Genomic DNA, 25,149 nt, shown 5'->3' on the forward strand with positions numbered 1-25,149 from the left:
GTTAATTCTTCCAGAAAGAGCTTTCCTGGTGCGCTAGAAATGCATTTGCTGTTTTCTCCAAGCAACACTGGATGATCAATCTCACTTGCCAATGTCCTGGAATTAAATGCTCAGTAACTTCTAGGAACAGCGGTTTTCATTTCTGTTTGCCTTGTGCACAAGGCTCATTCCACCACTGACACTTTAGTGTTGATACCCATATATAAACAAAGTTTGAAGCCAGGAAAAAAAAAGCTGATGGACAAGGTCAGACATATGCTTAACTTCTGCTAGTTATTTTTGACATTTAAAACGGAAAAGGTGAGTTCGCAATTTTTTTCCCATCATTTTAAAAACGCTAATGCCCTTGTTCTTATTAACTGTTCATGTTCTTATTAACCCAGCTAAATACTGATGCAAAAGAGATGCATAATATTTTTACGGGTTTCTCAGGGAGACCAAGGGGACCCTCTCTCCATCTACCACCTCTCATGAGCCCAGATCGGTTCCGCGGACCCCGCGCTCCGGCTGCCTCCGCCCCGGTACCTCGCCGCGCCGTCACCCGCAGTTAACCCGTGACGCCTCTTTGACGGCGCTCAGCCCCTCGGCTCAGCCCGGCTGTCACGGCAGCCCCTCGGCCACTGCCGGGCCGCGGAGGAGCGCCCGTCCCCGCGGGGCTGGACCCGCGCCCCCGGTCCCGCAGCATCGCCCGTCGAGCAATCTCCGACCGCGGGGCAGGGGCGAGGGGAGCGGGGCGAGCCCCGGGGGCGGGCAGAGCTCCGCGGCGCTCTCCGGGCGGCTCCGGTTTCCGAGGCGGATTTAACCTTCCCCGCGCGGGGCGGGGGGGCGGCCGCCGGCGATGGGGCGGGCGGCGGGCCGGGGCCGCGGGGCGTGCGGGGCTGGGGCGAGGCGGTGCCTCGGGCCCGGCGCGGCGCTCGGCTGGGGCGAGCAGGGCGGCCGCCGCCTCCCGCCGCGGCGATGAGCGCCTCGGCGGCCACCGGCGTGTTCGTGCTCTCGCTCACCGCCATCCCCGTCACGTACCTCTTCAACTGCCTGGCGGCCACCGGCAGGTGAGCTGGGCGCGGCCGGGGAGCTGCGGGGCGGGGGGTCCCCGCGGCTGTTTTTGTCGGCGGCGCGGGGCTGAGCGGGACGGGGCGGGCGGCGGAGCCGGACAGCGGGGCGGACCTCGCCTCGCCGCTCCCGGGTCCTGCCCGCGTCCTCTGGGATGCAGAGGGGGAGCTCAGCCTGACCGCTCACCCTGGGACCCTCCACGCTGCCGGTGCCCATCACCTGGAGCGTGTCCCGGAGCTCCGGTCACCCCGGGCTGGCGGTACCGCCGAGGGGACGGAGCAGCCCGGACGGTACCGCCCGTGCCGGGACCGGGGGCAGCCTCCCTCCGGCTCCCTGTCCGGGCATTCACAAACAAAATCCAACGAGTAGAAGAACTCGCCAGCCTCGGAGAGCTCCCGCAGGCTTCCTGCAGGCACCCCCTGAGCCTGCGAGTTTAACTAATAATGACCGTATGCCCTCGCTCTGCCAAAACCCGCGGTCTCAGGATAAACGGCAGGTCTAGAAAAGAAAAGTCTTTCTTCACGGCAAGAAACGGTTCACTCAAAGGTCTGTGTGGTATTTTGTGATCCCAACAGCCTGGGGTGTTTTGCAACTACTGCACAAATATTTGCTTCATGTTTTAAAGGCTTTGCTACATCTGTTCCTTCCTCATTTTCCTCCTTCTGGCTGATAACAAAATTTTTGGTTTCTCACTACTGGAGTAATGTCGAATAACACATGCTGACTTACTTGATTCATTGCCAATATTTATTTCAAAATGATAGACTGCAGTGAAAAGTCACTGCAATATTAACAGCTGTAACAGTACCAAGAAATTCATCCCTGGGAAAACAGACTATCAGAAGATTCAAACCATGAAACAAATCAACAAGCTAGTACTGCTCATCCTGACTCAGAAAGTATGTGTATATATATTCTGAAATATTTGGTCTTGCAGATTTTTTGCAATAATTTTAAGTCAAGTTTCACTAAGGCTGAAATTGTCGTAATATAAATTGTTTGTACACAATTTGTTTTCTTGACACAGAGTGGTACTATGTATAAGTACCATATGTATAAAATGATGTATCAGATACTTTTAGCTTATGCACCTGTACTTTACCTAATTTTCCCCTTCATTTTTTTTCTTACACAAGCACAAAATTGAACACTGAGGAGGACAGTCTAGAGAGCTAAGTATAATTTACATACTTAGAGCTTTAAAACAATTTTAAACTGCTTTGTGCCAAAGATTTTTTGTGCTTTCCCCTGTCATCACTTTACATGCACTAACATTATGGCTCCATCTCCAAGGAAAAGATGTTTCCACTGAGCCTACCTGCATTGATTACTGAACCCCCTCAAATGGTCCTGCCTTGTAGGGCCAGAGAGACCCCTGGTAGCACTTCAAAACTGAACATTAAAGCTAGATCCATCATAGGTGCTCCACACTGCCACTCCTATGCCATGGAACTGATGTGTTTTAGTTTTGAATATGTCATTTCCTGGGTAGATAATTTATTGCTGAGGTTAGATAAAATGGCCCCAATGATCCTTTTTGGCCTTGAAATCTCTATGGGTTTGATCTTCACCTCTCATTGGCCTTTAATTTTCCCATGATTTTTGTTTATTTTTGTAGATACCAGTATGAAAACTGATTTTAGGCTGACAAATCTAGACTCCTGGATATGTTGTTTATCTAGCTATTTTTGTATTTTCTTTTTTTAGCTGATCACATGTGAAAATAGAGGCACATAAATTCTGCAGAATTATAAAATAAGTACTATGATGGACTATGAAAGGGACTTTAAAATCCGCCTTTTAAAGTATTAGAAGTTACTTTAAGAGTATGTGTGTTTGAGGATAGCTGGTAAGAAAAGCTGAAGAAGCAAAATTCTGTCTTTGTCTTTCTTTTAAACTTGTTTTTTTTAAATACTGTTGCAGTTCCTGGGTAATCGTTGCAGTTGGATTGCTGGTTCTGGTTCTTATTGCTCTGTTGGCTCGTGTTCTTGTCAAAAGAAAACCACCAAAAGACCCGCTGTTTTATGGTATGTCCTGGTTATGATGAAGCTAAATTTCCTGTCCTGAAGGAGGGACTGGCTAATTTGCCAGCAAGGTCTGCTACAGACTGCCATGGGTCATGTATTTGCCTTGCTCACCTGCAAAAATGACAACTCCCTCTCCACCTCCTTTTTGTTGTCCTTTCTCCTTTCCAAGTGATGACTACAGTCAAGGCTGTACACTTCGTGTATCCAAGATTTTTGAAAGGCTACACAGTCCTTTCTGCAGACACTGACTTTCCATGGAGGCTGTGCCTACAGCTTTACAGAATTTCTCATTCCTCAGAAAAGCTTCCTAAGAACTGTGTTGACTAACCACTAATTAAAAAATACTGAGCTATGTGGGAAAGTCATATTGTGTGTTAAGTATCTGTGACCTCAAAGTAGATGCAACTAGTTCAATAGATCTCTGTCTGACTGAATTTATCAGACTGTGAAGCAACTGTGTGATTCCAAGTCTTTATTAATTTCTTTTCCTTATCTTATTACAGTTTATGCTGTATTTGCCTTTACCAGTGTAGTGAACCTAATAATTGGGTTGGAACAGGATGGAATTATCGATGGATTCATGACTCATTACTTGAGAGAGGTAAATAATAGTTTGGCTTACAAATGTAAATAAAATCTTCACTGTAAATAACTTGGTGTAGTATTTGTCACAGAGAAATAGCCATTCATACAAATACACATTCAATGGGTCTTCTTGAATTTTGTCATTGACCCGCTTTGTTATTGTTATGGACAAAACCTTCTCTGGCTTGAAACCACTGACTCATTTGGGAAAAAGAATGTACCTTTCATACTCCAACATTATTTCACTTAGTTTAAGTAACACTGTTCTGTATTAACTTCTGGGAAATGGATGGACTGCACGTGTTTGCAGAAAGCCATAGACAGCACCCAGGAGTGGAGTCTGGCAGCACCTAAATGTGTTACCAAGAAGAAAACAAAATTGCTGTTTTATTTTTGCCTAATCACTTTACTAAAAGGAATTAAAGTAGAGTTAAAAAATGATGATGCCAGGTACCTAGTCAGCAGAATGTGTTGGCTCCTGAATATCAACATCCACCAAAAATAGCTCAGTAAGAGCTTGATATGAAAGTCACTGAAGTCATTGAAAAGATTCCATGAACCTAAGCGAGAAATGAGTTGGACCTTACAAGGTTATACATTGGCATCAATATATTCAATACTGTTGTAGATCTCTAGGTTGCTAAATATATCTGGATTTGTTCCATGCTATATGTATCTTTATTTTGTAGCTTTTATCACTAAAATATGGAAAAGTCATATTTCCATAATGTAGCAGAGTAATGCTGACAGTCACACATAGGAGTTTTCCCTCCCATCTTGCCCCCTGTTTTGCAACTCTAGGACTCATTTAATTATAGCTGATCCTGCATACATCAGGTCTGTGCTTGGAAATATGTATTGTCAGTCAAAAACTGTACCACTGGATTGCAAGAACACCAGTTACTTTTCTGAACTTATCTCTTGCTGTTCTTTATTAATTATTTGTTATTCTTCCTCTAATCACTGAATCTCTTCTAAAATACATGTTTCCCCAGGGTGAGCCATATCTGAACACTGCCTATGGCCATGTGATCTGCTACTGGGATGGCTCTGCTCACTATCTGATGTACCTGTTGATGGTGGCAGCTATTGCATGGGAGTAAGTCAGTTTGATTTGTGTACTGTTTGCTTTGCTCCCGTTCTCACATAACCCACAAAGGGCTTTCTTTTCTATGCAGTGTTCAGATTTTTCTTTCAGGGTGGTTCCATGTCTTAGGCCAAAGCAATGCTGTTAAAATTTCATTACATTCAGGAGTTGTACCCTCGCCAAGTTACCCTCTCTCTCAGCTGCCTAAGCCCAGCAAATGCATGGGGATGTATCTGTCTTCATTCTGTAGCAGAGAGCAGCACATCTGCACCCTTAGTGTTAGCTAAAAGCTTAAAGATGATGCACATTAAAAGCACGTGTGAGAAAAACAATTCGTTTTTCAAATAACAAATTTAGAATAGGAATAATGCATTGCTTAGCACAACATTCAGTCTCTCATCCATGTTAGAGAGTGTCATGAAGTTTAAGAGAAAATGGCTATTTCTAGAGATTCTTATGTTTCTTGCAGTTGAATAGCAAGTTTGAGAAAGTAAGTACTTCAGTTCCAGAGGCTAATGTACCTGCTGGTAATAGAAGCATTAACAGTATGGATTTAATTATTAATTCTTTTATAGTCTGGTACAACCTGTGATGTGCAGACTCAGCCTTGAGGAGTGAAACATGACAGTAAATAACTGAGTATGCCCAGAGCCTGTACGGTTCATGGGATAACCTTTAATCTCCTCACACGTGAATGTAGGATTTTTCCATATCAGAGGCAAGAATCCACTGTTGACTTGTGGTACAGATTTTTAAATCTTACATACTGAAATACAACCATGGCAATGAGTATAATATTTGGGGTAGGGGATTTTTAGAAAAGGTGCAATAATTATTCTGTTCTCTTTTTTAAACAGACAAAGCTATAGAACCATTGGTCTCTACTGGCTAGGTTCCATTATCATGAGCATCATTGTCTTTTTGCCTGGAAATATTGTGGGTAAGGAAGTAATTTATATGACTAACTTTTTCCTGTGAAGCATTTTCTAAATTCAGCATTAGGCTATCTATATTTTACTGCAGTCTTGGTTCATTTCTGTAACAATATGAAAGAGGAATTTTAGGAATATCAGTAGAGAGATACAAGATATTTTGAAATCTAAATATGAGGAAGGGAAGATGGAGACCAGGGGAGAAAAAAAAAAAAACAAACCCTTTCAACTTACATTACTCTCAAGGGGAAAAAAAAATATTGTATTTTGTTATACCTGTAAGGCTTTCATCTAAACTAGGTTTAAATAATTAGGCAAAAAGTGTGTCTTAGTATCATAACAATATAAATCTTATTTTACATAAAATTTCCAATTTACTTAAAAGTCTGACTTCCCAGCAGCTTAAACTGATGCAAAGTTGACAAATGTTCAACTGAGAAAAATGTTCATATGTCCAAATAATTTGTAAGTTTTAGGAAAACTCACTTTGGCCCTGCTTTTTATGACAGAGGAGGAATATTCACGGTGCAGGCTGGGGCCAGCCCAGTGCTCTCCTTTGTAGATCCACCACAGAGAAAAAGAGCAGATTTAGTGCAACAGTATCCCTTTCTCCTCCCTCTAGGGAAGGCCAAGAAACTTGCTCCCAGGAGCATTCCTCCTGCCTTCCTTTCTGACACAGAGAGTGGCCCGTGTGAAAGACACAGATTTTCCTGGTTTACCTGGGCTGAGGATAGCTCTTGGAATGTTTTGTCCTCAGTACAGGCCTGTAGAAGGAATCAGGACTTTGGAAAGCAAGTGCAATATCAGATCTTGCAAAATGGATACACTTTTTTATTTCCATTTTTTAAAGAACAAGCTCTCTCTTTGAATCAGGTTCCATTGAGAGATTTCAAAGCTGTCCCATCCTGCAGGATTACCTGGTGCAGAGTGACAGGTGGTTTCCCATCTCCCTAAAAAATCCCTGATTTCTGAAATGGCTTCCTGTAAAATAGGCCCTCCGTTACCTGTGACTCTACCAGTAATGAGCATGTGATTTTCAACAAGACTCGTGTGTTTCTTTAACAGTGATTTCTAATGTTTTATCTTTACATTACTATAGCTGCTTCAGATTTGATATTACATAGGATATTTTTAAATTCTTCTGTAACACAGCTTACAAATTCTCATAAATCTTATAATAATTCTTTAACAGGCAAATATGGAACAAAAGTGTTTCCTGCTTTTTTCCTAAGTGTACCATATATCTGCCTCCCCATATGGGCTGGATTCAGAATTTATAACCAACCTTCAGTGACTCAAGACACTCCAGTCAAGGTAATTTTATTGTGTTTCAGTGCTGGCTACTGTTAGGAAAGCTGAAATATGCTGGCTGCTTCTGGTGGGTTTTATAGGTCCCTCAGAGAACACGGGATGTACTGTGACTGTTATGACAATTGCTGTTGTGACAATTGCTGTTGGGCTGAGTAGACACTGCAAAAATGTCTGTACTGGAGGACTATTTCATCATGGTGGAATAAAGAAAAATAATCTTATGTTTAGAGTAAAGAACCCATTTGTAGGTGTAATTGTGTTTCTATCTATTCAGTTTCTGACCGGTTTAGTTTTTTTAGCTGATGAAAATACTGACCTATACCAGCTTCATAAAGCACCACAGGATCCCACAGAAACACTACAGGAAAGTATTCTTCTGAAGATGACCTACAGATTTCATGCATTTAATAATTATTTGTATATGCTTTCTTCAATATTAGATTTTACAGGTGAGATGTACGTAAGCAGATAAGAAGATTATTTACACACTTATTAAAAAAAAATCTGTAAAAACATTTTACTTAAAACTCCTTAGACTCTTGCCTTTGAATTTACTAGTTGGATTGTAAGATCAACTGAGCAATCAAAACAATGCATTAATAGTTCATGCACTGTTTTATTAAAAAAAAAAATAAAAATCCCTGCAGTACAAAGCACAGAACAGATCTTTTAACTGTTGATTGCTATAAGCAAGTTTATTGCCACAGCACTCTGTATCAGTTGTAAGCAACAGAATCGACTAATATTTTTGCATCACAAGGGCTCCTGAGTCTCAATCAGGTTCATTCTGTAGCTGGAAACATAGACAGAGGTGAAGGATTAGTTCCCATTCCAGAGCCAGGGGGCTGTCAGTGTGCACAGGCAGAGCCAATGGCAAAGAGTAACAGCAGGTGATGCACGGACAGATTTTCCCAGAGATGTATGAAAAATAACATCCATCCATCCAACCATGATTCTTCAGTAGGAAAGGCAGGCACAGACAGATTTTCATAACTCCTGAAGTTTGAAGAACCACTACAGAAACACAACTTTTAGGGCAAATCCCCATGAAAGGCAAATTAGGGGAGTCTTCAGGTGCCAAAACTTCTTCCACTCTCCTGCACAGGCTTACAGGAAACCATATGCCCCATCCCAAAGCAACCTGAGCTGATTGATTTAAAGGAATCAATAATTCTGGCCAGAAACACATTCTTTAGGGTCATCAAGGTAGAGAAGTGTAGTTAAAGGTAGCGATGGCAATTTTTGCTGTATGTATTAGTGAGAACAGCCTTTGCACAGAGGATGGACAAAGGTTTCAGTTTGTTTTGCTAGTACTGAGAACACCCCAGAAATGGACATTATAGGAATTGCTGCTTATTTGCTGAAATACACCTATGTCTCCTGTGCTTATCAGGAGCTAAACTGCTTACCTAGGTTTCATATCTTAATTTGGTATATACTGCAGAGAAACTTAGTTTTAAAATTCTCTATAAAAAAAAAAATAAAAGTGCATGAAATGCTGGTGATCTGAAAACTTAATATTATGCTTCTTTGTGAATCCTTTGTTGTAAACATAAACTTCCTTGCTCAGAAGGTCATAGAAAAAGCCTTGATTCCTGTCACTGGGACTTCCTACCCTTCCCAAGTTATTTGTTTTTCAGAAGTTGAGTTTTATCTTCACTGGTAACTTGTGCTCCATATCCGAGCATGCCTGTAAATCTTAACATGACTACTCATGAATTTTTCATAAAAGTCTCTCAGTCCTAAATTAAGTATTGTTGCCAGGAAATAATTGTGTTTAATGCTATTAATCAGTGAGCTAATAATTGTGAGTCCTGAACATACTTAATTCTCTTTCAGCAGATCATTGACAATTAGCTGTAAAACTTTTTGAAGCTATCGTTATTCAGAGTTGGTATCAAAAGATTTAGGAAGAAAATGTAGCAATGGTTTTAAACATGATAGTGTTAGTACATAGAAAAATGCTTCCATGAAAGCAGTAGAAGCAAGGCATATTCTATTGGCCAGGGTATACATCGCTATAATATTATTACAAATCAGTTAGTTAAAAAAAAATAATCAATGTGGGAACAGAGAGAGGTAATCAAGTTTTGGGAGTTTCCTAGTAGAGGTGGATGCATGGGAGCAGAATGGAGTTATGCCCTCATCTGCAACCAAACCAAGCTGTGCCGCAGTATTTACAAAGCCCAACAGATTTATCTACAAGCATATTAGCTCAGAAAAGTTTAATATAATTTAAAATTCACTAACAATTAAAACAGAAATTCAGATTCGCACATGAATTCTGAAGGGACTTTTGCAGACAGCACACAAAATTATTCTGATGCCTTAAAACTGATCACGTGAGAACCCCCTCAGAAGTTATGGAAATAGCTTTTTCCTGGACGTGAGAGAAATTACAAAGCATGCCTACCCACTTCCTTGCTACACAAAAGAAACTCTGCATGAGATCTGTGCAGAGTTCAATGTCGTTTGCCATAAATGGGAAACCCGTGGCCAGCCTGCTTTGCTTGGCCAGTGTACTTAACATGTAATTCATTTTAGCATTTATTGATATGGCTTTGCTGTGTAAAAGAAAGGCAAGGAAAAATTACCTTGTAGCTGAATTCTGCCAGCAAAGTGCATTCTGTCTTTCGAATTCTTGCTTCTGCTTTTATTTTTTTTTTAAGCTTTGTATTTTTATTTTGTTTGCACACATGCACAGAGGAAAAAAAGGTGTGAGTTTCCTGTACCCTGGCAATTTCACAAACTCAAACTACACCAAAGGTTGTCTCCACTTATATTGGCTTTGTCTCCAAATTCTATAAGTACAAGGTTCTATTGTAGCTTTTTAATTAGAGTAAATATGCATATTCATTTAATATTAATTTTGAAAGGAGGAGTGATACATATCTGTCTATATTGATATAGATAGATAGATAAGCCTCATACTTAGTCAAAAATAGAAAGAAAATATATCAGCTTTCTATTATCCTAGGTAGTTACATTTGAAAATTATTTGTAACTCAGCAGCCTTGGGAGACCTTTGCCTTTCATAGGAATAAATATTAGAATATAGACATCCTTTCCAGTAATATTAAAAGCATTCCTACACTGATACTGTGAAGTGACACCATACTGCCAAAACAAACCTGTTATTTGTGTTTGAAAGGAAAACAAAGGTGTCACTTTTTTTTTTCTTGAAAAAGATCCTTTGAAAGAAAAACAGAAAAAGTATTATGATGGCCTGTGTGTTTACAGTAGCCTTGTTTTTGTTAGCCTAGAATTCAGAGCTAGTAGATTTTACTCAGGAATTGTGCTTGCAAGATTGTTTCTCCTGTTTCAATAACTTCATTGTGAATATCTTGATCCCGAGTGCTTTTAACTGTGCCCTTGCATCCTAATTATTGTTTTGCGCTTTGGAGACAATTCCACAAGTGTATAACAGGAAGGAAATCAGGTTTTTCTTTAGCTGTCTGCATGCCAACACAGAGCTAATAAAAAGGAAGAGGAAATGAGTAACACATATACATGGGGAAGTTTTCCCTCTGAACTACAGAAAGATACACTGATGTGCTTACAACTTTGTGACTGCACAGTGCAGAAAGTGCACCTCGAATTATTTCCACGGGTTTTGTAGTTTTTACCATGTAGGCAAAGGGATGACTTTGGTTTCTCCAAGCCACCTTGTTAGATATGGATATGGCCTTTATTACCATGGGGTGTGAACCCCTCACATCTGCCCCTGCAGAGCACTGGGGGGATTCCTGTCCTGAGCTGAGGAAAGGAGGCACAGATCAGACCCAGAAAGAAGTGTTTTCAGTGCCTGCCAGAGGAATCCACAGCACAAAGTGATGAAAGAATGAAAGGAAGGTTTTTCCACATACTCCACACACACACATACATACAAGCACATTTCATTCTCTAGTTAGGCATTACATATTAATATGTAATATTTGCTTACTGAACTCAGCAGGGGACCCAACCAGCCACAGAAAAGCTTTTATTTTATGCCAGTGATAGTCCATTGATTTCAATAGTGTCACAAGCTGCTGAAAACCAGCATTCACTGTCAGTAATGAGATGGACCCAGTCTTTTTACAAAGCATATCAGATTCAACGTCAGATGTTTGAGACAAACTTATGTTTCCAAGGCTTTTCTACATGGGGACATTCAGGAAAATTAATGAATTCCAATTAACAAAACACACAATTTTGAAAAAGTTAGTTTTAAAGCTGTTTTAAAGCCTTAGGTGATTGCAGAGTTAGTGTTCATTTGATTTAGGTTGCTCTGAAATGGCACTAATCTGTATTGAAATGGCTTTAGTTGGATCCATCCATTTCTAGAGTTTATTCAGATTAATCTTCCTCACTACATTGTATCAAGCCTGAAGTCACCTTTTTAGGTGTGGAAATATTTCTGTCTCTGAAATCAGTGGATAGAAATGATGTTTCACCACTTCACCCTCCTTGTAGTTAAAAAAGCCACATGGAACTGGGATGTACTTACTAAACATGTTCTGTGTTGCAGGTGGTTCAGGAAGTCCAGAAGAAAGGGCTCTTAAGACGACCAATAGATTTAATGTTAGCTGCATACCTCATCCTAGCAACGGGGTTTTGCATATTTAGGGGCATGGTAAGTTGAATATGTTTTAATACTCTGGCCTCTAATGTTCAGTCCAACTTTTAAATTTGAGTCTGTATGAAAAACCATGTACATTGTGGTCAAGGGAAATCCTGTAATGTTTAGGGTTCAAATATGCCTTAGATAAAAAAGGACAAATTATTCATGCTAACTCTTGGTGCTTTTGCTTCTCATAAACACACAGTGACAGCTGCTGATCCAGATTGCTAACTCATTTCAGAACAGTATCTTTTGTAGTAGTTTTAAGGGCTACTATGAAAAGGAACTACTTTTGCAACTGCATCTCTCCATGTTTATTTGGAACTTGTTTCTATAGGAATGTAAAATCCAATAATCTTTCCTTTGCTACTCTCTTAAAAACTATTATTACTGTAAGTAACACCTGTCTCACTGCATTGCTCTCTGTTGCTACCTTGCCCCAGTGCAGCTCTTCTTAGACTACATTAATAGTTTACTATCCTAAAACTGGGTGCCTAACCTGAAGTTTCCACTCTTAGAGCAATTTTCCATTGGAAAGTACATTTGCTGGGATCAAAGGTTGTTTATCAGAGCAAATCAATAGCAATTATACTTTTACTACAGCATAGCCAACTGACCAAATTCTCTCCAGTCAAAGTCTTTAAAGCAGGCTGCCAGCATTTCCTCCCAGCCCCCCTGAGCAGGAGCCGAGAGGGGGCTGCATTTCACCTTTTAATTGGTGATCCCATGGATCACCTTTGCAAGCCTCCAGGGTGGCAGTGCTGCAGACCACTAGTGCATCTTTAGGGCTGGTAATGGATGTCAGGTTGGCTGGTTTTAGAACAAATTGTTCACAGGAAGTTTTGAAAATTCTCCTCAGATTGCCCTGGACTGCCCTGCTGAACTCTGCCGGCTGTATATTCAACTGCATGAGCCCTACATAAAAGATCCTGCTGCCTACCCTAAGCTTCAGGTAAAGCATTGACCATGGAGCAGAGTGTGTTAAGGAGTGATTTGTAAACTGGTGCAAAGATGAAGCCATGGGTTTCACAGATGAAGTTCATGGCAAGTTAAGCAGTATTTCCTATTTTCTAGTATAGCCATTACAGGGCATCAACTCATCATTGTGATAAACTTAGATTCAAATTAGTTACCTAGAGTAACACATCCTGATTACTCAAGGTTCTTGTAATACAGTCCATGAAACAGATCTGCATACTTCTTATAAAATGTTCATTCTCCTTCCTTAGAAGGGCAAAGCAGACTTTCAGTCTGGAATAACACAGTAAGAAGGGGTGTAGTAGATAAGATTCCTTAAGCTGACATTCACTTCTGTCTCCAGTGACACACTCCTTGAAACAGGACACTATACAAAAAGCATTGCAGATGAGGGAATGTTGTGCTTTACTTTTGTAATATTGGAGGTTGCCATTCTCCTGCAAGCCTGGCTGCTGCATGTGGACAGGGCCTGAAGCAGTCAGAGGATGCAGGGGTGTGGCAATGAGCAGAAACCAAGTAACTGCTGGACCAGTTCTGTCTGGGAAAGGGGAGGTGTGGGTGTATCTCCTACCTCCCAACTGAGAGTGCAATGGAGCCTGAAAAATGGACACCCATGTTATGTTGGACAAGGAGTTAGGTCAAGCCATGCTTACTGGCACGGTCTCAAGATGGCAAGGGGTAGGGAAACATGTCCTGGGCAAGGAGAAAACAGCCATCAATATTAGAGGAGGCCTTAGGGTAGCTGGATCCAGTCAATAGTATCCAGGTATGAAATTCTTTCTTAAAGAAGTTAGAGCTGCAAAAAGGCCTCGGAATAACTGCTGCCAGGAGTGTAGTTTTGAGTAGTCTCAATCCCTCAGTAAGCAGCTGGCTGATTTTCAAATGCATCTCCCTCACACTGCAAAGCAACTAATATTTGTGTTTACAATGCAGATGCTGGCATACATGTTCTACTCTGTGCCATACTATGTGATTGCTCTGTATGGCCTCCTGGTGCCTGGCTGTTCCTGGATGCCTGATTTAACCCTCATACATGCTGGAGGACTAGCTCAGGTATTTCTTTGCAAAATGTTCACTTTTGAATTACAAGTTAATAAGCAGACACCTATGGAGTAAATAAGGGGCCCAGGGCTTGATCTTCCCATGCAGGTTTTATGCTAATGTAACTCAGATCAGATCAGTTTTTGTATGTGTAAAAAAACCGTTAATTTAAGGGAGTGGAGAATCAAATCCATTACATGTCTCTAATGACCACACTCTTGCTTTAGCAGACTTCTCTCCTTCTGCACAATGTTTTTATTGTGCTCATTTAAACCTTATTAAGCACCATGCACTCTTTAGCTGGGACCATGAAGGAAGCCTGTCTTAAAGCTGTGACAGTCAACCATGTAAAAAAATCCCAAACACAACAAAGCAGCACAATACATTGTTTCCATAATATGTGTTGGCTAACTAGGTAGTTTGAAACATATAAATGGAAAAAAGTATCTACTGGTCACACAAAATATACAGTATCAGTTGATGACATGGATACAACACTGGGAACCTCCTGGGCCACAAACCACAGTAACACCCCGACATGCTTGTGCTGCCAAAGGCAGACCAATGATCATACTTCCTTAACTCATTCCCTTCTGATTCTCCCAAATAAACAACAGTGGCTAATTACTAGATGGTGCTGATGCTTATGAGGAGACTGACCAAAACAAAACAATCCAACAGGAAGTGATAAATGACTTCTCATAACGTCCAGATGACCATTAAACAGTTGAGACACAGGGACAATTGATTTGTACTGTATGTAGGAAATTAAATGTGCTCTGAGCATCCAGATAATGCAGAAAATGTGCACGTAATCCTGCCACAACAGTGAGAACACAGGGACATAGCAATAAGTGTAATTCAAATACCACTACTAGACAAACACAGACCAACACTTCGTTCCTCAGGCCTGAGATAACAATCATGGATACAAACTACAGTCCACTTTAACTGCCCAGTAAGGATGGTGGAATGGCATTTTCTATTTGTGAGCAATTATCAGAGAGAATAGACTTCTTTTCTTTTTTCTCTCCAAACAGTTTACAGAGAATCTTGAATTATTAAGTGATATCAAAACAGAATCTGGCAAACATTAACGAGGAGGTTTAGATGCTTAAAAGGCATTATAAATATTATAAATCTGTGTTTAGCCTAAATGTAATTTAGGAAAAAAAAAAAAGGCAAAAACTAGCTAAAGTAGGTAAAGTCATACTGGGAACTTTTCTTTACCAACAGATTACTCAGGTCTCATAAATTCCCCAGACAATCAGGAAAGAAACTACCCCTTCAAAGATTTTTTTACCACAAGGAAAAGTAAAACAGAAGTCAAAGTGTGCTGACTATCACAACCTTGCAAACTTACCAGAAAACTCAGCCTCCCCACCTGGAGGTGATTTTTGTTTGTTGGTTTTTTTGTTTGTTTGTTTTTTAATGTTTCCTGTAACAAACACTTGCCTTTTTTTTTTTTAATGATGTTTTATCCTTTTAGATGTGTGATGCAACATTTTGTTGCTGAAGTCTAAAACCCCTCTGTTGTTCTTTGTGGTTTGGCCGCAGGATGTCAATTTGCAGATTAGATTAACACTCAAAATTTCCCATTTCACTCTTTAAAGCTTGTCCTGGCAGCAGCAAACACTGTGGGCTGAGAAAAACTGTTTAAGAGAGCTGTATGTTGCTGTGTACTCCCTATATTTTATCTTGCTTCAAAAAAACCATTCCTTGACATTTAGGAGGGTTTTGGGGTTTTTTTTTTGGTAGTTTTTACCTTAATGCACTGCAGGATGAACTTCAGTCATCCTACAACTGACTATGATTGAATTGATTTGACTCGGTGAACTGTGAGCAGGCTGGGATGTAAAATGCATGTGACAATGAATTGAGGACTCTTTCTATATTATTTTGGGGTTTTGCTATTTTGAGGCAAAAAACCCACATTTCCAGGTTCATCTGCTGTTTTCTCAAGTTAAAACACTGTAATTTATCATTAAAACATATGTAGTTACTGGAACACAACTTGCTTCCTATTATGCACAAAGGTCCAATAAAGGTAAATATCCATTGGTGGAAGGAGTGGGCACTGCTCCCTGGGAATGAACACTGCTCCTACAGATGGGGAACGTAGAGACTTCAATTTTTATTTCTATCATTATGATGTACTTTTTACAAAAACAAGTCACAAAATACCATATGATGCATCTAAACTAAGAATCTCTAAAAGTGCCTACTAGCCTTTCACACACAGAGACATACTTACTGTTTTTCAGAATTACATGTAACTGTTACTAACATTTAGACTCCAAATCCAGTTATGACCCAGTAATTATCAGACTTTCTGAAGCTCCAGGAGGAGCTCTTTAAATTTCACGTAAGTAAAGTACCATGAGCTCTGATTATACAAAAAGGTTGGAACAGTCTATGACTTTGATGAAATTGGTATTTCTGTATATAAGTGAGCCATGGGAGAAGGGATGAACAGCCACAGCCTTGCTATCCAAAAGCATTCTGTCTCACCAGCTCTCTGTAGCCAATTTCTCTGTTTTCTGAAACATAGAAAGTTTTCCTCTACTTCCTCTCATAGTGGTTTAATTCTGCAGTTTTTGGTGGCTAGTTTCTGCAGTGCCTACTTATCTACCTTTGGGACCCAAAACCCAAGGAATATATTTCTCTAAGTTACTCTCTCCCCACTCTATTGGATGGCTTTCCTTAGGCTCAGGAGAACTGGTCCAAACCCTTGAAAGCTACAGTCTGCCTGATTTTAGTCAGTCTTAAAGAGAAGGCACAGAGTAAAGAAGGACTCCTAACCTTTTTCCAGGCCCTTCTCTGTCCCCAGCTGGAGGGCTTTCTTGGCTGCAGGGTAAGAAATAGTTGAACTATTGCCTATGATTAGGCAACAAAGCAAAAAATACTGTAAAATAATGCAAATCCAAACTACTTCCTATGGACAGGAAGCTTAATGAGTAGGAGGCATACACGAATTGCAGTTGTCAAGCTGAGCAGTGCCATATCCAGCACCCAGCAGCTTCCAACTGCTGTGGGAAGGTGGGATCAGCAGATTGGCCGAGGCTCCAAGGGTAACAAAGGCTGGATGTTAGACATGTAAGGCTGCCTTAGAAAGTTACCTGCAGCATCTCATTTGGTTGATTTCTCAGCCAAGGTTTAGGGATTGGTTTGAGCCTCAAAATTCCCTGCTTGGAGAGGGTTCAATAACAGAAAGCACCAAGGAATGGCTTGTTCGCCGAGAGGCCCCGATCACAGCGAGGTAACACAACAGACATGTGGTTTCTCTCACTTAGCACAGCACCAGCCTGTTGCACACAGAGCTCTGTCTTACAGCTCTTGTCTTGCTGTTCAAAATTATTGACTTGGTGTAAGTCTGCCTGGTACTTGAAGGAAGAGCAGGACTGGGCTATTGGTGAGTGAGAGATCTGCTTTTAAGACACAGAACAGTCATGGAAATGAAACACACAAGATTAAAGACATAACACAATTTCTACAGAGGCAAATCAAATAAATTAAGGAAAAAAAGTGACTTTAACAGATCTAAATATCCTCCCTGGTAATGAAAGGAAGAAGCAATGTGTTACATTGAAAAACAAGTCTAATAAACAATAACTTCATTATATATGGTGCATCATTAGCTAGTAAAAATCTTCATGGGCTACAGACAGGACACGTTACTGCTTTTTGGTTTTACTATGCTCAAAGCTCACTAATGTGCCACAACTCTTGCAAGAGACAAGACCACACAATAAGGCTTAGATACTCAAAGGCATCTTGGAGTCTCTGAGTGTTCTGGGTCTCTCAGAAGCATCCCCTTACAGTTCTTTCTGACAAGGTTTACTATGAATTATTAGGAATTTACTGTCAACTTACTGCGATGCATGGCTGGCCACCCTCAGAGACAGGCGGACCTCACAGTCCTCCACAGCAAGTAGGTAGCTTAGCATCTTGTTCACCCCAGAAGAGGCTCTAAAATGCTTTCAGGAGGTTGTCAGTGTCTAGATAAACACCAGACAGACCAAACTTCCTCTGCAGCCTGATGGTGGCTGGTTCTCTGCCTGGGAACCTGCTGCTTCATGTAACAAGTGGGCTTTGGTGCTGAGAATTAGTGCTCTGGCTGCCTGGGCCAGGAGAGGTAGCAGGGATCTGAGCCCACCCAGGAGCCAAAGGCAAGTCCTGCCTGAGACAGGTGAGAACAAACGGGCTGCAAGAGGCAGACTGAATTACAAGGCCGATGTAAACAGGCTGCTGACAGTGTGCCCCTGAACATCTGTTTGCTGTGTAATAGCTATTTACAGAAAGATGCTAAGTGGCACTCTGCTGAAGTGTGTTTGTATTTGATTTCGTTGATTATTTTGTTTCCTGGCTCAGGTTTGCTTGATAAGCTCTCCCCATTCAGTGGAGGTGGTTGGAATCACCTGAAAACCAATTTCCTGTTCTGTTTTGATGGATGGTCTCAGCCTAACCTTTTGCTGGGATGGTGTATTGAAACACCTGCACTGTATTTTCCCTTCTACTTTGCTGTGACCAGAACTGTGTTCTTTGTGAGTTTAAAATGACTCCTGCTGAAGCCAGAACAGAGGAAGTGATTTGGCCTTAGTGTACTCCTCTGTGTTCCTAAAATTCTGGTGTCTCAGTGTTTTGCTTATGTTTATCTTCTCATATCTCCTCCACTGCTAACTAAATAATAATAAAAAACCTCGACACATAATAGTTAATGTGAATGAGCTGCAGCTTGAAATAGCAGGTAACAGATGGAAACAAAAGACAGCGACTATCCTGACACTTCTATCTTTAAATGTTTGTTTATGCTAAAAATATGCTTCAGGCCAGCAAGCTTGTCTGTGCCTATAACCTTCACTGCACGCTCAACCCATACTTCAGAACCACCCCAACCCAAAAGCCGAATATTGCAGACATTTTCTGAAATCATCAGGAGTTCTGGGATCAGAATCTGGAACACTCTGGGTTTAAGATTAAAAAACAAAACCTAAATTCAAACCAGAACTAACACAGCTTCCAAGATTTTACTCTCTAACTTTATTCAGACTGTCTGCTCCTACTGAAGCCTAATGCAACATTCCCAGGCAGGTGGGTGCCAGTCCTACTCCCTGACTGGGCTGAGCAGGAGCACAGGGCTCTGCGGGGATGCCACTTCCGTGGCCATTTGCCTGGGGAAGGATCGTGGAATCTCTAGCACAAAGTATGATGCAGAAGCCAAGGGTGCAATCCTATACCTGATGTATCAGTGCCACCATGTGCATAAAACAAACCTCCAACCATGCCATTCATGGCTCCAGTTATGCCTCTTATACCAAGATATTAATGATTTTAGTTTAAACTGCATTTTTATACCAGTGAGCAAAAGGATGATGGATAATTCTGGAATAAAAGGGCTGGCTTGGAAAATGTCACTGGAGATGCAGTCTTGCATGCAGATTATGCCATCTTTCCAAAATATACATCAACTTCACCTTTTTTAATATAAACGTTATATACACACCACAGGCTCAATTTTCCCATATTGGTGCTTCTCTTCATGCTCGAACTCCTTACATCTACAGAGTCCCTGAAGAAGCAAAAGAGTTTTTCCTGATATTGAACGTAATGTATGGGATTCTTCCTCAGCTGTTCGCTTACAGGTGTGTCAACAAGCCAGAGTTTTTTATGAAACCAAAACAAGAAGATAAAACAGAATAGCACGACTGTTTTCAGCTCCTCTCCTTGGCTATGTATATAATTGGGTTGGGATGTAACTGAACTGCTCAGATGGAACCCAAACGAAGCGTGTAAGATGTGTAAAATTGCACAACTGTGTAAAGTTGCACGGTCTGTTTTGTTTATCCTACTCAAAAAGGGAAAATAAAGACGACTGCCTTTAGCACCATTTCTCAACATTGTGACTTTGCGTGGCAGTGGATTGCCAGTTCCCACAGCTATTTTTAAGTAAGCTGCTTTGACAGTTTTAGAAATACTGCATGAAGTTAAATAATAATAATGATGTCAGTGTTTAGCCTCCGCACGCAGAAGAACAGCAGTGCCAGCAGTCCCTGCACAGCTACTGTGGAACATGAAGGTCAGCATTGTGAAGCGTGAAAAATTAACATACATAACTCTGTCACATGCACACGTTTTATTTGTCAAAAAGTATGTCTTGTGGGTCAGCCTTGTTAAAAATCCCAAGAAATCTTTTAAGAAGCAATCAACTGTTATGGTAGGACTCCATATATGATAAGCAAATCATATGGTTTTGTTAATTCTCTTAAGGATTCACCTCTGCAAGGACTGCTCACCAGCACCTGTGGGCTGGGCATGGAGGGCTCAGGCCCGTGAACCCCTGGGCTCACACAGTATGTGCATTTTCAGAGAGGAGGGGTTTTGGCTGTGTTCTCTGCAGCTACTTTTGCTACTGCTGCTGGGTCATAAACAAGCAGCAGCAAACACAGTGACCTTGGCTTGGGCAGCTTATGTTTCTGTTTGCAATTACCAGCTATTTCTATGCCTCCTATGTGTGTTTATATTAAAAGCAGTACACCTAGTGCCTTTCTCAGAGATGAAATTAGCTGACCCACTTTAACTGGAAACACTTTATTTTAGGATGTTGACTTCTGGGTTTTTTGACTGAAAGAATTTTAGTTTTCTTTCTAAACCTAATCAGTAACAAGAAAGCATCAGTTCATGTGCCTGTGTGCTGCCCCCTGCAAGAGGGGACCTTCAGAGCACTGAGAAATCCAGGCTGTGACAGCCTCCTGCTGAAGGCTGTGATGCAGTTCCCAGCAGTGCTCAGAGGAGAGGCTTTACAGGTTTTACACCTCCAGCCAAAGGGACAGGTCCAAAACAACCACAGCACATCTCAGGCAAGGCTTGTAGGCACCCAGCATCCCTGCTGCGGGCTCCTTCCATGTGCACTAGACTTTGGGATGGCTCCATCCCAGTCCATCCTCCCAGGGAAACAAACCCAGAGCTGTCAGGCTGTCACAGGACATGCTGCCTCACGAACAGGTATTTGAACCTCCGATGTTACTTCTGATGATTTTAAAGAAACTTTGAATACATTCAAGGTGAATTTAATGACCTCCCGTTATCCAGAAAAGGCAAAGTACAGAAAAAATAAAAGATCTCACCTGCACTTGTATCTATTATGGTCAACTCATGTTAACAGAATGTTTTGCTTTAATACTTGACTTACATTAATACCTCACATTATTACACGTATGAAGCCAAATATGACGCTAACTTAGTTGCTTACAACCTCAAACCTTACTCCCAATACACATTCCAATAAATTTATTCTGTAAAAACAATACATTTTTTTGTTTCCTTTTTGTTTTGTGTTTTTTTTTTGTTGTTTTTTTTTCCCCTGTGGTTTTTTTTTTTTTTTTTTTTTTTTAGTTTTTTACAGTAAACTCATCAACTACAAACCTTGAATACGCAAAAGATGTTCCAAGGACAAGCATAACAAGGATTGATAAAACCAGACTAAATATGTTTTCACAATAAAAGCTGGCATAAAAATAAATAAAAATCTCTATTATCACAATAGCAACAATAATGTACACAGAGTAATGGATTTGGAATGCTTACTTACTAGTCTAGTTCTATTTCCAAAAGGAAAAAAAAAGCCAGAATGACAGCATCCTTTTTTAAGCCTTTCGTTATTTAAAATTGATGTTTTGTTTTGGTTTCCCATAGGGTTCTATATCACAGTAAGCTTAAAAATGGAAAGCATCCAAATGAATGATTTCAAATTGTGTTGGCATTGGAAAAAATCCTTGTATTAATCTAAAGAAACACAAAAAGACTTTCACTAACTCCACATATAGGAACTAAGTCAGATAGTGTACATTACATCATGGTTTGGAGAAGTATTAAGAGTATAACTAGCTAGGTACTTCTAATAAGGAAAGGTATTTTATTACATTATTGAACTTGGCGGTGACCTCAACTGAAGAATTTTTCTTTTATGTTGTAAACTGATCAGAACTCAAGAAAGAATGGATATAGGGGAATCTAAAATTATGTTTGTACGTGGAAGATATTGTAGCATCGTATGGAGGGGACTAATTTCTAAGATTTAGTCGTGTTTAAAAAACACCGATTTAGAATGATATAATTTGGAATTACGCCTTTTCTGTCTAGAAAAGGAATGTAAAATGTGTTCAAGTATGCGATATCTTCATAAACCTCAGCCACTGGTAAAGGGCAACTTCATGCAACCAAATAATATGAAAATCAAAAAGTAACCCTTAGAAAAAAGGGTAAAAATGTCATTTCTGCAAACACAACAGATAGGAATGTGAATAATGTGCATACAAACTGGGATGCTGTTGATGGTACTAATGAACAAATGTGGTGACTCATATCAAATCCAAGAATATTAGACAACCAAACATGTAACCTTCTTGTGTTTTCCCTTAATATTCAGCAGTCATTATGTTGGTTAAGTCTGAAAGAGAGAGAGAGGAAAAAAAAATCACATTTAATGTAAGAAATAACATGCTGCAACAAACTTGATACAATTCACATCTTATTCACACACTTGAAAGTCACAGGTACAAGTAACCACCTGGTCTGTTCATACAGATTTTTTCCTAGAAAGCTGCTTATGCTACATCAACTACCACTACAAAATATTAAAGAACACAGTTTAAAAGTAAACATTTAGGGCTTTACTCAAATAAGCAGCTCCAGTGATGTATGTGGGCGGGTTTTTGTTTCCCCAATGACTCCATTACAAATCTTGTAGCACACTTCAGGCACAACCAAATTTTGCTTTTTTCCACTGCACTAAATCACCGATGGACTTCGTGCAGCAGCTCAGGCACTGCTGCATTCCTGGATGCCCAGCCATGAGAACACCCTCTTGTTCCAATACATGAAAACTTAGCAAGCATGAGGAAAGGTAAAAGGTTTTGATCGCTAAGGGATCCAAATGTTGCTTCTGAAAAGGAAATAGTTTGGCTTGAGTTCACTGCAAGGTGATGACAGAAAAGGAAGAAACTCCCACTTCCATGGTTGAGTCAAGGTCAGCTCTTGCTTTCCCTGACATTAATGGGATCAGGATCAGAATGTCCTCATGTGATCATGGCAAGTGTCTACAAGTCTTGGCTTCCTCATATTAAACAGAGAGGGCAAAGCTCACCTGCTGGCACTGGGATACACTACTTTAGCCCAGCAACATGACACCATGCAGTGTGCCATGACTACCCAGCCCTGGCCAAAGCATCCCTTCTCCTTTGTAAAGAATTCAGAGCGTGAATGCTCGTCCACCCACACTCTGATGCATGGAAAGAAACACCACACATGAGCAGCATGAAGGGATTGGTACTGTATTTGGTGTGATCAACCAAGGAAAAAAATCAGCATCAAGGAATAAGTGTGTGTGTGGGAGTACAGGTTAAATCCACTGGGGATGATGGAATTTTCATTTTGCACAGGATCCCGAGGAGGATATGAAAATAAGGCATTTTAACATCCCTCCACTAGCTGTTTGCTGCCTAAGCTCTCTCCTGCTCTAGTCCATCATACCTGCTGTGTGTGATGCCACGGTGATAGCAGACTTGTCTATCTTGCTTCTCTTGTCTAAGAGGATGAGAACATTCAAGTGCCATGTTGGCACTCTGGGATCCTGATCTGGTTGCTGTACCTCTGAGCTCAGGGCTGTGTTTGCTCAGTCCAGTCCTTCCCTCCCATAAGTTGTTTGTGAACAGTAAGTAGTGGAAATCTGCCCTTTCCGTGTGGGAGGTCCCGGTACATCCTGACTAATGACACATGATCAGGGGTTATTATAAAATGCTCAGGCATGGAGTGATGATTTACAGGAACTGCCTGAGACCTGCCTCCCCCAAAAGGTGTAATCACATGCTGCTCATCCAGTGCACTGCACTCCACTAACCTCTCTCCTGTTTCACAGTCAGTGAGATCATACTTACAGGTGCTTTGGAGATGTGGCTTGGAGGGGTTCATTGCAGCTTCTTTGCCTTCAGATGTGGACACCCATTAAAACAGCTACACATGAGTTGTCAATCAAACCCTGCCTTCTGCTAAAGTTCTCAATGACAGCTGCTGCCCAGCACTGACAAGCAGGATGGGTGGTATAACAGTCCATCCCTACAGTATCACTCTCAGATCCAGAACAGAATGCCATCCTTTTGGAGTATGAAACCTTTGCACTTATTAACAACAATTCCCCTCTCGGCTAAGGCCAGAAGTTTGGGTAGGCATCACTCTAACGCGGGGTTGCTGGGAATATGAATACTTCCCCTCCACACTGTCTCACAGATGTGGCTGTTGGGGCACAGGAGGGACAACAAAGAGCCAGGTATGTAAATCACTTTCTACAAAAGCTTTCACAGTTTCCAGTGCCATCTTCCAGCATAACACACATTTTGTGTCCCAGGCACACTGGCAGGTGCCCCAGAAGTCAGCAGGTCTCCCGTCCCCAGATGCAGAGCCCCCAGGGCAGTGCTCAGGCCCTCGCTCCTTCCCCTCCCCTGCAGCACTGCCGGGCTCTGCCGCAGCCGCTGAGCGAGGATGCGGCAGAGCTGAGCAGTTTCCATGGTCTCCATGGTTTCACTTCTCTTCAGAAACAGATCAGCTCTCATCATCTTTGTTTGAACAAGTCTCTCAGCTTAACTCTGAGCTACGGTACAACGTGTGCCGTGCTGACCAGTGCTACTGCACACAAAGGAAACAGCACAGGGAAGGACTGAGTGGAGTGAGAAATTTCTGTCATCAATAAAATGGTAGGACAGAGAACACAGTGCAGGGAATAAAAGAAAATCCACAAACTGCCGTGTTTTTTTTCTGGCACTGAAAATTCCTTCCTCAACAGTGACTGGCAACTAATTCAGCCATCCTGTACTTTAAAACACTCTCATTGGATGGGCAGAAGGATAATTATTTACTTGCTCTGTACAATTGTCATTATTCTATGTTGTTTTGAGGTTAAAATGGTTACAAAATTCAGTGTATGCAGAGCTGCAAATATTTCATCTATACTGGCTACTTTAATCTCAACTTGCATTCAGACATTTATGTTTCTCCTGAGTTATGTCCCATGGCCTTACCCAGCAGTGTTGTTATCCTGACCTACTGGAAGGCAACAGTTGACATAACTCTTTACACAAGAGACTATGCCACTATTTGATTTTTACATAGATATTTTACCGTACTATAGTCAGACATTTTTACAAATGTTATCTTTTTTGGAGGGGTAGATTTTAAATGGCCTCATCTTGCAGAAAAAAAAAAAAGACAGAAATACATACTCTGTTTCCATGTCTTAAAAAAATGCCCACAGAAATGCTTTTACATTGAATGGAGCCCTAAATCCTATGCTTTCAATGCTGATGAACCCCCCAACCTGTTATGCAGCCTGACCAATGTTATTTTTGACAAGTAAGGAGAAGAGTGAAGGAACCAAACATCTCAAAACCACATCAGAAGGACACAGTGAACCTGTGCTTCTCTGGCCTGTTTGACCATTACACTTGTCCTTCACAGCAGTAACTGGGACTGTTGCTGCCCCACAAG

At 41.1% G+C, this 25,149-nt stretch overlaps 2 protein-coding genes across 4 annotated transcripts in view; one reads left to right on the top strand and one right to left on the bottom strand.

Annotated features, from left to right (window-relative positions):
• Positions 1–222: 222 nt before the first annotated feature.
• TM6SF1 (transmembrane 6 superfamily member 1) lies at positions 223–19,501 on the top strand. Of its 3 annotated transcripts, none has more exons than XM_064668911.1 (10): positions 223–300; positions 2,974–3,077; positions 3,581–3,678; positions 4,658–4,761; positions 5,607–5,689; positions 6,874–6,995; positions 11,503–11,607; positions 12,455–12,547; positions 13,507–13,626; positions 19,123–19,501. In XM_064668911.1, exons 3-10 carry the CDS (start codon positions 3,658–3,660, stop codon positions 19,312–19,314), a joined length of 840 nt encoding a protein of 279 aa, XP_064524981.1. In that variant the 5' UTR covers positions 223–300; positions 2,974–3,077; positions 3,581–3,657; the 3' UTR covers positions 19,315–19,501. The 3 variants fall into 3 exon arrangements, with proteins under 3 accessions (XP_064524981.1, XP_064524980.1, XP_064524982.1); XM_064668910.1 differs by lacking the exon at positions 223–300 and adding an exon at positions 795–1,049; XM_064668912.1 differs by lacking the exons at positions 223–300; positions 6,874–6,995; positions 11,503–11,607; positions 12,455–12,547; positions 19,123–19,501 and adding an exon at positions 883–1,049 and having other exon boundaries at positions 13,507–14,851.
• A 1,164-nt stretch (positions 19,502–20,665) lies between these two features.
• Positions 20,666–25,149, bottom strand: part of HDGFL3 (HDGF like 3) — a 37,892-nt gene continuing 33,408 nt past the window's right edge. Inside the window, exon 6 of the mRNA XM_064668914.1 lies at positions 20,666–22,060. Within this exon, the coding sequence (XP_064524984.1) occupies positions 22,055–22,060 (6 nt within the window). The 3' untranslated portion in view covers positions 20,666–22,054. The remainder of the gene's footprint in view (positions 22,061–25,149) is intronic.

This window comes from Pseudopipra pipra, chromosome 12 (genome assembly GCF_036250125.1).
Source record: "Pseudopipra pipra isolate bDixPip1 chromosome 12, bDixPip1.hap1, whole genome shotgun sequence".
NCBI classification, from domain to species: Eukaryota; Metazoa; Chordata; class Aves; order Passeriformes; family Pipridae; genus Pseudopipra; species Pseudopipra pipra.